Source organism: Vicia villosa, linkage group LG3 (assembly GCF_029867415.1).
Source record: "Vicia villosa cultivar HV-30 ecotype Madison, WI linkage group LG3, Vvil1.0, whole genome shotgun sequence".
Lineage (NCBI taxonomy): Eukaryota > Viridiplantae > Streptophyta > Magnoliopsida > Fabales > Fabaceae > Vicia > Vicia villosa.
This window is the reverse complement of record NC_081182.1, coordinates 13141385-13151451: the sequence shown is the minus strand read 5'-3', so window position 1 is coordinate 13151451 and position 10067 is coordinate 13141385. Positions and strand designations below refer to the sequence as shown.

Here is a 10067-nt window from a genome sequence, read left to right as displayed (position 1 = left end):
AGTTGAGGTGATGACCCAATTCATGTATAAATAAAAAATTAAGAAAAACTAATATTAATGCTCGAAACTAGTATTGCTTTGACCACATAGAACACTTTTTCATCACAGGACTTCATACTAAAGTTACCAATTCCAAATGCAACAGCAGGAACCTTCCAAAGGCCAAAAATGGGCAGACAAGTTACTCAGAAATAAATTTTTATCATTTCAATTTCTAATGGAATTCTTAGTGTCCTCCAAGAAAGAATCATATCTTGCTTCTTTTATAAAGGATAAATGGTCATATCAAAGTCAAGCTAACATCGTTTTCACATAAAGAAACATTTACAATACATTCTTTTTATCACATCATTTAATGCTATAAACTTGCTTTTATACAATGTCCTTATCACATCATTTAGTACTACAAATCTTACCTACATTCTTATTGCACATCTTTTGATTTCTTTTAATATTTAAATATAAAATATAATTTCTGATCATTTTTCTTTTGGGTGTTTGTCTGTCAAACTGTTGGCCAAAAATCAGATTCCAGAATCATAAGAGTAACAGCATCATTCGCTAAACAGCAATAGAATTATATTTACAGTCCTCACTTTTCAGCTATACAATCCGATAGTTCTAATGCTCGCCGATAATAGTACAAATTTTTTTTGCAAATTGAAATCTATATTTGGCACTGGTATTGAAATTTATAGCCTACTACTCAAGTGAAAATTCAAAGTTTAAGATTTTGGTCTTCGGGTGTGGATGGAAAGTGATTTGGGCCATTATCTAATTTAGAGGGTGGATCTTTCATCTGATTGTTTAAAGAGCTCTTCTCTGCATGATCATTTAATTTGGCATTCGAATTGAATGGTCTCTCTGATTCTTTAGCATTGGTAGGATTTATCACTACTTTATTGAGTTCCTCTTCCTGCAAAATAAATAAATAATACAAAAGATGAGTGGTAAAGAAGTTCGGTGATGACGTGTCCGTGTTGTAATGTTTGTACTTCATACATAATAAGGGAAAGCTGCATTGGTTGAATCAGTGTTGAATTTCAAAAAAACAGGAACTCAATGATCAGCTTGAAAGAAAAAGCCAAACCTCTAAATCTTTAGAAGCTGGGATAAAGACATGGCATTTGTATAAAAAATTCTAAAACAATATAGGACTGTTGAAATTCCTTATTCTGCTAAGACTTACATTTTGTAAGGCTTCAAGCTTTTTCTGCAGGGCCTCGTGTTCAGCTTGAATACGGAAAGGAACTCCACTCTTTTGACTGACATTTTTGTGTGCAAAGTCCTCGCCAATATCCGTAGAAGTGGTCGCAAAGGGATGATTCGCAGGAATCCACCTGATTGTATCGGGATCAACATCCGGAGGAACTGAGTCTCCTTCCTTAAGGAAAACTGTGGGACGCTTCCACTGATACGCTCGCGATCTCCTTCTCTGGTGAACTGTCTGTTCCTCTTGGGTAAGTGTGACGGGGGCTAAGCGGTAAACCTTTCCACACATCTCTACACTTGACTTGTTTTTGCTAACTTTGACCAAGGGATTATCAAATGGATCTTCATATTTGGGATCCCTAGATCTGAAAAACATGTACACAAAGACGTAGATAGACAGCAATATATTAAAAGGAAGGTAAAACTCAAAAAGTTCATGCCACCTAGTAACATACATTATCATTATTATTTGAGGAGTGCTAGCAACACTCTCTTTTCAACATTCTCTCCAACACTTACATTCTTATTGGTTTAAACATGTGTGGGTCCCTCACTTTAGAAATGGATCCCACATAAAGTAGTAGGACCCACACATGTTTCAACCAATAAGAAAGTGAGTGTTAAAGAGAGTGTTGCTAGCATTTCTCTTATTATTTTAAACCTATGTATATTTCTGTAGTGGTAAAAAATGATTTTGAATGAACTATTTTTTTAAAAATGAGTTGAATGTAAAGTAACTTATACTTAAATATATATATACGACTATACATAGAAGTGAGTTTAACAATTAATTCGATGATGAAAATAACGTCTAAAGACAAAAGTTCAAATCAAGTGATAATCCAAGTCTTAAGCAAAAACAATTCTATTTGAAAACACGTCAAGAAGAATATGATACATCTAGAATTGCTTTTGCCTCTTAAAAAAGTGAATCCAAACACACACTAGATGAATTGCGTAAAAGTCACTCACTAGGGATAAGGCTGGCCTCACGACTGAAATAGCAATAACTACATGTTTGGATTATTGGTGAGTAAAGCAAAATCATGGTTGCACCGTACTTTAGTTGAAAGTCTAAAATTGATTTTAGTGAGTTGATTATGTAAAATTGGTTCGAATTAAAAATGAATTGAAAGTAAAGTGATTTATGTTTGGATAAATTGCTGCAAAATTGAGTGGAACATAAAATTTTACTATAAAAATCACGTTTAACCTCAAAAGCTACAAATCCTACTCGAGAGCAACGAAACATACTAAAATCAATTCTACACAACAGTGTCAATTCCGAGTGCTCCAAGCGTGAAACCAAGCATACACTAAAGTCTGGCTTTTGCTAAAACCACATTGGCACACCAAGGATACACTACACTCAGCGTCAATCTAAACAAGCACTTATCTTAATTGGTTTATATAGAGTAAATGGACAAACAGATAATAAATAACATCAAGTTAAAGTGAAAAGCAATAAGTGATAATGGATTGAAATCATACATACATGCCTCTTCTATCCGATCTCAATTGACCACGTCTAACAAGATCAGCTACAGAACCAGGCCGTTCTTTTTTCCTGGAAAAAATCCTCCTCAAAGAAGCAACCAAAATCATGACAGCAACAACACATGCCCAAATCGGTAAATTGCTCCCAATTTTTCTATTCACCTACAAAAACAAGTTCAAATATGGCAAACCCTAAACCCTAGATCCTAATTTCAATTTCAACAAACAAATAAACACTGATTATAACAAATTGAGATTGTAAAAATGAAACCCTACCAGAAATTGCGGCATTGGAATGGAAGTAACAAGTTGACGATGAAATTGGGAAACGGAAGTGATACAATGTTGTTTGAGCTGTTGAGTGCGTGAAAGAACTTCTTTGGGAATTCCATTTGTGATGCGAAAGCGATGGATTCTTGTTCGTTTGGTGGTGGAAGAGGGGGAACAAGGCTACATTTTTTTTTGTTGAAGTTTTAGGGTTATTGAATGAAGAATGATAGTGTTGAATTGAAAGGTAAGAGAGGAGTTACTTACGTGAATGGAAAGCAAACGGAACTCAACTGTCCATATTGAATTTGACGCCAACGCCATGCTTTGTTTGCTAATGCTCTAAACTCAATCAATCCATTTGTCTCCCTATCTCCCTTTCAAAAGCTTTTTTTGTGTTAAAAAAAAAGAAAAAAAAGTCTTCCAACCACTTTTAATTCAAGTGTACACACAATTGAGTTTAAAATAAAATAAAAAATAAAATGAAAAAATAAAATTATTTAAACGAATACGAGAGGTGAATGCTTGTGCGGATGGATTCGAGAAGGAGAAAATGACTGATGCACTGATAATATAAAATATTTTTATACTGTTAACTAATTACCGTCATTTATCTAATTAAATTATTTTTTATTTAAATTTTTTTTAATGACATAACAGATTGGATAACAATATAAAACTATTTTACACTATCAATACACTATCTTTTTTTAACTCTTAGAGAAGATACAAGCATCAAGAGAGCATTTTAAGAGAGTTTATATAGTGTCCTTTAAGAAATCTATAAGGTTTATGTTGATAATATTAGTAGTAACTCTCTTAGGAGGAGTGTTATAGTGTAATTGGTTTTTTGTTGGGCGTTAGCCCTCCTTTTCTTTTGTTTTATTATTATTTATAAAAATATTTGAATCAATAATAAATTTATTTTCGTTATTCAGAATCATTAGATTTATCATCATTATATTCATTTGAACTTTATTAATTATTTTCATACATCATAAAATAAAAATCAATGTTTCTAGAAGGTCCAAAATATCTCTCTTTTAGTACATCATTATTTCGTATATTTATTACATCATTATTTCATAAATTTATTGTATCATTATTCACTATTTACTTAAATAAACTTTTAAAATGCACCCACACCTTTCTCACCTTTTTTTTTTAATTTCTAAATTATCCTTTTTAGAATCTGATCGTACCTGACCAGAAGGATCGTCGTAGGCTGCTCGGACTGGATCTTCTAGGAAGGAGGAGGAGGGGGGGGTGTACCTGCAAGGTACTCCAATGCCAAAGTAAGTTGACGAGCAAAGGAGCGCAAGTACTAGCTAAGAGTGAGTAAGAATTGAATACCTGACCCTCTAGTTAAAGAGGGTATATATAGCCCCCAGCGCTGGGCCATGATCTCGCTATTGGGTTGGATTCCCAAGCCCAACTAGGAGACTGCCAGGTTTCCTGAGCGGAAATATCGGAGGTGCGTGTACGCCCTCTGTCCTGGTTAACCGCTCCGAAGTCCAAGGGAGGACGCGGTCCTTTAGGAGCCACGTGGGATCCGAGTTATTCGGAGGATTGGATATGAAGGAGCCCTGCGCGGAGCAGGGTCCTCGGCAAGGATGATGTCCGGGGGGAGAATGAACGCCGAGCGCGGTGCTGGTGCCGAGCAAGTCATGTCGGAAGGCCATGAACTATATATGGGCCTCTGAGGCTTATTGGGCCGAAAGCGGTGTTGGGCCTAGCCTTGGCCCAGTCCAGAACAGGAGCCCCCCAAGTCGGAGTTTTCTGGTTAAGAAACTGTGACTTTGCTTCTACGCTCGGACCCCCATTTCTCGTGGTTGCTCGGTGGATCGGTCCTCGTTACATATACGCGCTCGGAGGACAATCCAGTGGTGGGCGAAACGTCGCGCGTGGGAAGCACGCGCTGACGTGGCATAGGCATTGATGGCCTAGGGTCTAGGAGGCGGCGCCTGTCAGGAGAGGTGACGCTTCGCCTTCCGAGCCTTTTTCCTATAAAAGGGGGCGAATTCTCTCATAAGGGAGTTTTCCTTTCTCTATTTATCTGCTCGGCTTCGATCAAGGGTTCCTCGGAGAATAATTTCCCAGCTCGTTCGTCATATCAAGATCGTTGCTTAGCGAAGGATTCTCCCCGGCCATCTACATCATGTCTGCAAGTAAGTTCGTTTAGCCTGTCGTTGCTTTACTATTTTTCACAGAATTTGTGTTTCGCTTTCGAGGTCTCCGCCATCGTCATCCTCCCCGGGTTATCTAAGCGATGCCCGGGGGCCGGCGTGGGTTAGCAAGCCGGAGTACGTTGGCGTTAAACTGTTTAAGATAAGCTTTCCGGTTGTCGTGTCATCTGTGAGTCCTCGGCTGACGAGCGTTGTTCCTCGATGGGGTTTGGCCGGGGGCTCTGCTGCTCCTGCTCTACCCTTTCGCTTGCCTTGCGGTGGAAGGGTGGATTTGATAGAATATCGAATTCACTTCTCCCTTCTGCGTGCAGGTGAATCAGATTCGAGCGCTACCTCAAGAACCGGTTCGGACACCGACTCGACGACCAGTGATTCCGACAGCTCGACGGCAACTAGTTCCGACGTCGAAATTATTGAGGAAGATGGCATTCCCTCGGCCGAAGGCGCTCACACGGGATCCCCTGGTTCGAATGCCGAGGGAGGGGTTTCCCCTATGCCGTTATTCAGTTATGAACATACCGTTGCGCCCGATTGGATAGCCGAGGAGGCTCTGTCCGTTGTTTCTCGGTACACTGCGTCTCTGGATGGGGCGTTTACAGAAATTGAGGTCCTGGGGGAAGGAGATCCGCCCAATTATCAAATAGGTTGCCCGTCTCCGGACGAACGCATATGCTCTCGGTTTGCCGGGGACGGTTTTGCGATGTACGATTACGTGTTTAGGGAGCTCGGCTTCCGGTTACCTTTCTCTGATTTTCAGGTTTCAGTCATGGCGTTTCTATCTCTGGCGCCGTCCCAAATTCATCCGAACGCCTTTGCTTTTATGCGGGCATTCGAGATTGTTTGTGATTATTTGGGTATAGGCGCAACGTCTGCGTTGTTCGGAAGGTGTTTTCGTGTTCAACGGCAGGCGTCAAACGGGCGGTACAGCTGGGTTTCGTTCAGGAACGCCGAGCGTAAACTCTTCGGAATGTATACTGATTCCGTGAAGGGTTTTAAGGATCGCTACTTCGTTGTCCGCCCCCTAAGTCCAACGGCCTATTCTTCGGTGTCGGATATGGTGGCCGAGCGGGATGCCGAGGGGGAGATAGTAAGGGATGAACATGGGCAGGAAGTAAAGGAGTTCTGCACGACGTTTCCGTTTTTCTGGTGGAAGGGTCATTTTGCGTCTCCTCCGAAATACTACGCTTGGGAGGACGATGATTTGGATGACCAAGACCGGGAGTCATACTCGGTCCTTTGCAAATACGTAGATAGTTTTACCCTGTCTCGTTGGGTGACGAGGAATGGAGATCCCATACTGAACGAGGACGGGGTGCCGATCACGGAGCAGCGGCCTATTAATACTAAGGCTTTGCTAGCTTGTCGGACTCCCGAGGAGACCTGGGCGTTGTTAGGTTGTGTCCATTACCCTTGCTTTGTGATCTCAGTCCGGTATTTTGCTAACTCGTTTATTTTTTCTTTGCAGAGGCTATGCCGGAGAAGGAGGATAATATCCTGAAACAGGCATTGGATGCGAGGAAGAATCAGAAGAAGAAGAACCAGGGTACCGGAGCTGGAGAGAACTCAGGCTCGGCAGGCTCTCCTCACAAGATTCACGTCGACGAGAGGTTACCCAAGAGACCTCGTGCTTCCGAGGGGGGACGTCCAGATCAGTCGAACCTAGGTCCCGGGCGCGCCTTCGTGTTGCCTTCTTGCTACAAGGATGGAGGCTATTTTGAGAAGTTCCCCTTGGCTACTTCACCGGATGAAGCTCGTCGGATCAGTGACATGGATCCCCCGTCCCTTCAGAAACAGTTGGCGTGCGACAGTGCCGCCGTGGTGAGGGTCTTGGAGATGGCCCAAGTGTTGGCTAGTGGGGGTTCGGGCTCGACCGAGGCCCTGAAGGAGGCCGAGGCGGCTAAGAAGGTGGCTGAGGACAAGGTGAAGACCATGGAGGTCGAGCGCAAGGAGTTGAGGAAGAAGGTCGACGCGGCCCTGAAGCAGAAAGATGCGGAGGTCGCGGCTGAGAAGAAGAAGCTGGCTGACCTTCGACTCGAATGGGCTCCCTCGGCTGACGAGTCGCCGGATGTGGCAGCTCTGAAGTCTAGGGCTGAGTTTGCGGAGAAGATAGAAAACCTGAAGATAAGCCTGGCCGACATGGCCGACGTCGGTTTCGAGCGTGCTCTTAACCAGCTGAGGCTTCTGAACCCTGGTTTGAAGGAGGATAATGTCGGGCTCTCTTCGAGGATCGTAGATGGCGTGTTGGTGCCTGAGTCCCCGGGGAGCGAAGAGTAGAAAGTGTAGTTCCGGGCCTGCGTGTCCGTTTTTCTCGGCCTGCGTGCCATTCTTTTGTTGGGCTATGCCCGGATAATTTTTGGGGCCTGCGTGCCCGGTAATGATTGTAACCTTTGACATCGCCGGCCAAGTTGGTCGGCAATTTTAATGTCTTACAATTCTGCTTGCTTATATCTGTTTATTTTTACTTTCGACGTTATCACTGTATGTTCAATCTTTTTGATAACATTCCCGCCGTGCTTGTATGACGAGGTATTTCCTCTAAACTTAAAGTATTTTGCGGTTGTTCTAGGTGACCGATGACTTATGCTCGGACATGCCGGAGAGTCACCAGTATACTTGTGATATTATTGGTTTTGTGGGCTATGCTCGACCTAGATTGATTGCCCGGGCGTGTTGAGTACGGGCCGGGTGCGCAGAGCAGGTATGCGCTTTTAGCGAGCGCGAGACCGCGGTTGCGGCCAAGCGTTCGCGGCGTGAACGATCCCATCGCGAGCTGGGGTTCTGCCATGCAGGTACTTCCACGGGGGGTCTAGGTGTAGAATCCGCCGAGGGGTCGGTCCATCTATCCGACGAGAGGAACCGATCGTCGCTGTCGTGGAACACTCACGTCCGTACCGACGACGTGGATCCGTGCCCGTCCGTTACCTGAGTTTGGGTTAGAGGCCGGGCGTTTTAGCTTATGTTTAACTGTAATAACGTCTGAGTTTTTCAGCATTCCAGGGTCGAGCAAGTTTTTCACCGAGAAGATTCTCGAGGTAGTAGGCGCCGTTCTCGGTTTTGTCATAAACTCGGTACGGGCCTTCCCAGTTTGGGGCTAGCTTGCCTTCGCGCGAGTCTTTCATGTTTCTGCGAAGTACTAGGGCGCCGATTTCAAATTCGCGCTTTATAACTTTGGTGTTATGGCGAAGAGCTATTTGCTGTTTTAGTTTAGCTTCTCGGAGGGCTGACCCTGCTCGAATCTCTTCTACCATATCGAGTTCTTCCCTCATGGCCTCGTCGTTAAGTTCTTCCTCGAGGGGGAATTCGGTGCGCCGAGAAGGCTCTCGGATTTCTACGGGAATTACGGCTTCGGTGCCGTAGGTTAGTCGGAAAGGGGTTTCGCCTGTGCTCGAATGAGGCGTCGTCCTGTACGCCCAGAGTACACTATGTAGTTCCTCGACCCAGGCTTTTTTGGCTTCGCCGAGTCTTCTCTTTAATCCTCGGAGGATGACTCGGTTGGCCGCCTCGGCCTGCCCGTTCGTCTGAGGGTGCTCGACTGAGGTGAAGTGTTGCTTCGTGCCAAGCTTGGCCACAAACTCTTGGAATTTTTTGTCAGTGAACTGGGTGCCATTGTCGGTGATTATGGCCTGAGGGACCCCGAACCGGGCAAGTATGTTTCGTTTGTAGAAACGGAGCACGTTTTGAGATGTGATCTTGGCAAGCGCCTCGGCTTCTATCCATTTCGTGAAGTAATCGACGGCGACCACGAGATATTTATTCTGGTACGAGCCGACCGGGAAAGGGCCGAGGAGGTCCATTCCCCAGGTGGCAAAAGGCCAAGGAGAGGAGAGGGATTTGAGCTCGGTGGGGGGAGCTAGGTGCATGTCGGCATGCCGCTGACATTTGTCGCATTTTTGAACATGCTTTTTGGCGTCCTGCTGCATGGTCGGCCAATAGTAGCCGGCTCTGAGGGCTTTCCTTGCCAGCGACCGGCCGCCGAGATGCTGGCCGTTAATCCCTTCGTGGATCTCCTGCAGTACTTCCATTGCCTGCGAGTCGTCGATGCATTTGAGGAGGGGAATGGAGAAGCCGCGCCGATAGAGTTTATTTTCGATGACTGTGTACGAGCAGGCTCTCCCTTTAATAGCTGAAGCTTCCTTCGGATCATCGGGGAGCTCGTCGTTCATGAGGTATTTGTATACCGGAGTCATCCAGCAATGGTCGTCTCCGATGGCAAACACTTGTATGGTCGGCGCGTTTTTGGCTACGCTTGGATCGGACAAGACTTCTTGTATCACCGACTTGTTCCCTCCCTTCTTTCTCGTGCTTGCGAGCTTGGATAAGAGGTCGGCCCTCGAGTTGTGTTCTCGAGGGATGTGTGCGACGTCTGCCTTCGCGAACCCTTTCATCTTTTCTTTGACGAGCGATAGATACTCGGCTAGTGTGTCGTTTTTGGCCTGGTAATCGCCGCTAACTTGCGACGCGACCAGTTGTGAATCGGTATAAATCATGACTTCCCGAGCACCTACGTCCTCGGCAAGGCGTAGGCCCGCTAGGAGGGCTTCGTACTCGGCCTGGTTGTTCGATGTGGCGAAGGAGAGGACTAAGGATACTTCGATGACGAGTCCCTCGTCGTTCTCCAAGATGATCCCGGCTCCGCTGCCCGCGTGGCTTGAGGCACCGTCTACGTAGATGGTCCACTTATTCACGGTGGGTGTTAGGGAGTTGGAGATCGTCGTCATCTCGGCCACGAAATCGGCGAGTGCTTGGGCTTTTAGCGCTTTCCTGCCCTCGTATTGTATGTCGAACTCGGACAGTTCGAGGGACCATTTCAGCATCCTTCCGGCCATGTCTGGTCGGCTGAGAAGCTGTTTGATCGGTTGGTCTGTCCGGACGACGATAGTGTGGGCAAGGAAGTAATACCTCAGT

At 45.0% G+C, this 10067-nt stretch overlaps 1 protein-coding gene across 1 annotated transcript; it reads right to left on the bottom strand.

Annotated features, from left to right (window-relative positions):
* Nucleotides 1-557: 557 nt before the first annotated feature.
* Nucleotides 558-3388, bottom strand: LOC131660358 (protein MULTIPLE CHLOROPLAST DIVISION SITE 1). Its single transcript, XM_058929592.1, has 5 exons — nucleotides 3244-3388; nucleotides 2986-3159; nucleotides 2708-2871; nucleotides 1190-1577; nucleotides 558-916 (listed from the first exon to the last, which is right to left on the bottom strand). The coding sequence occupies exons 1-5, from the start codon at nucleotides 3298-3300 to the stop codon at nucleotides 719-721; spliced, it is 981 nt and encodes a 326-aa protein (XP_058785575.1). The 5' UTR covers nucleotides 3301-3388; the 3' UTR covers nucleotides 558-718.
* Between the last annotated feature and the right edge of the window lie 6679 nt (nucleotides 3389-10067).

Coding starts and splice junctions, on each gene's coding strand:
- LOC131660358 (XM_058929592.1), bottom strand. CDS start 3,300: ATGGCGTTGGCGTCAAATTCAATATGGACAGTTGAGTTCCGTTTGCTT. Junction 3,160..3,243: donor TCCGTTTGCTTTCCATTCAC/GTAAGTAACTCC, acceptor AAAAAAATGTAG/CCTTGTTCCCCCTCTTCCAC. Junction 2,872..2,985: donor TTCCAATGCCGCAATTTCTG/GTAGGGTTTCAT, acceptor TTGTTTTTGTAG/GTGAATAGAAAAATTGGGAG.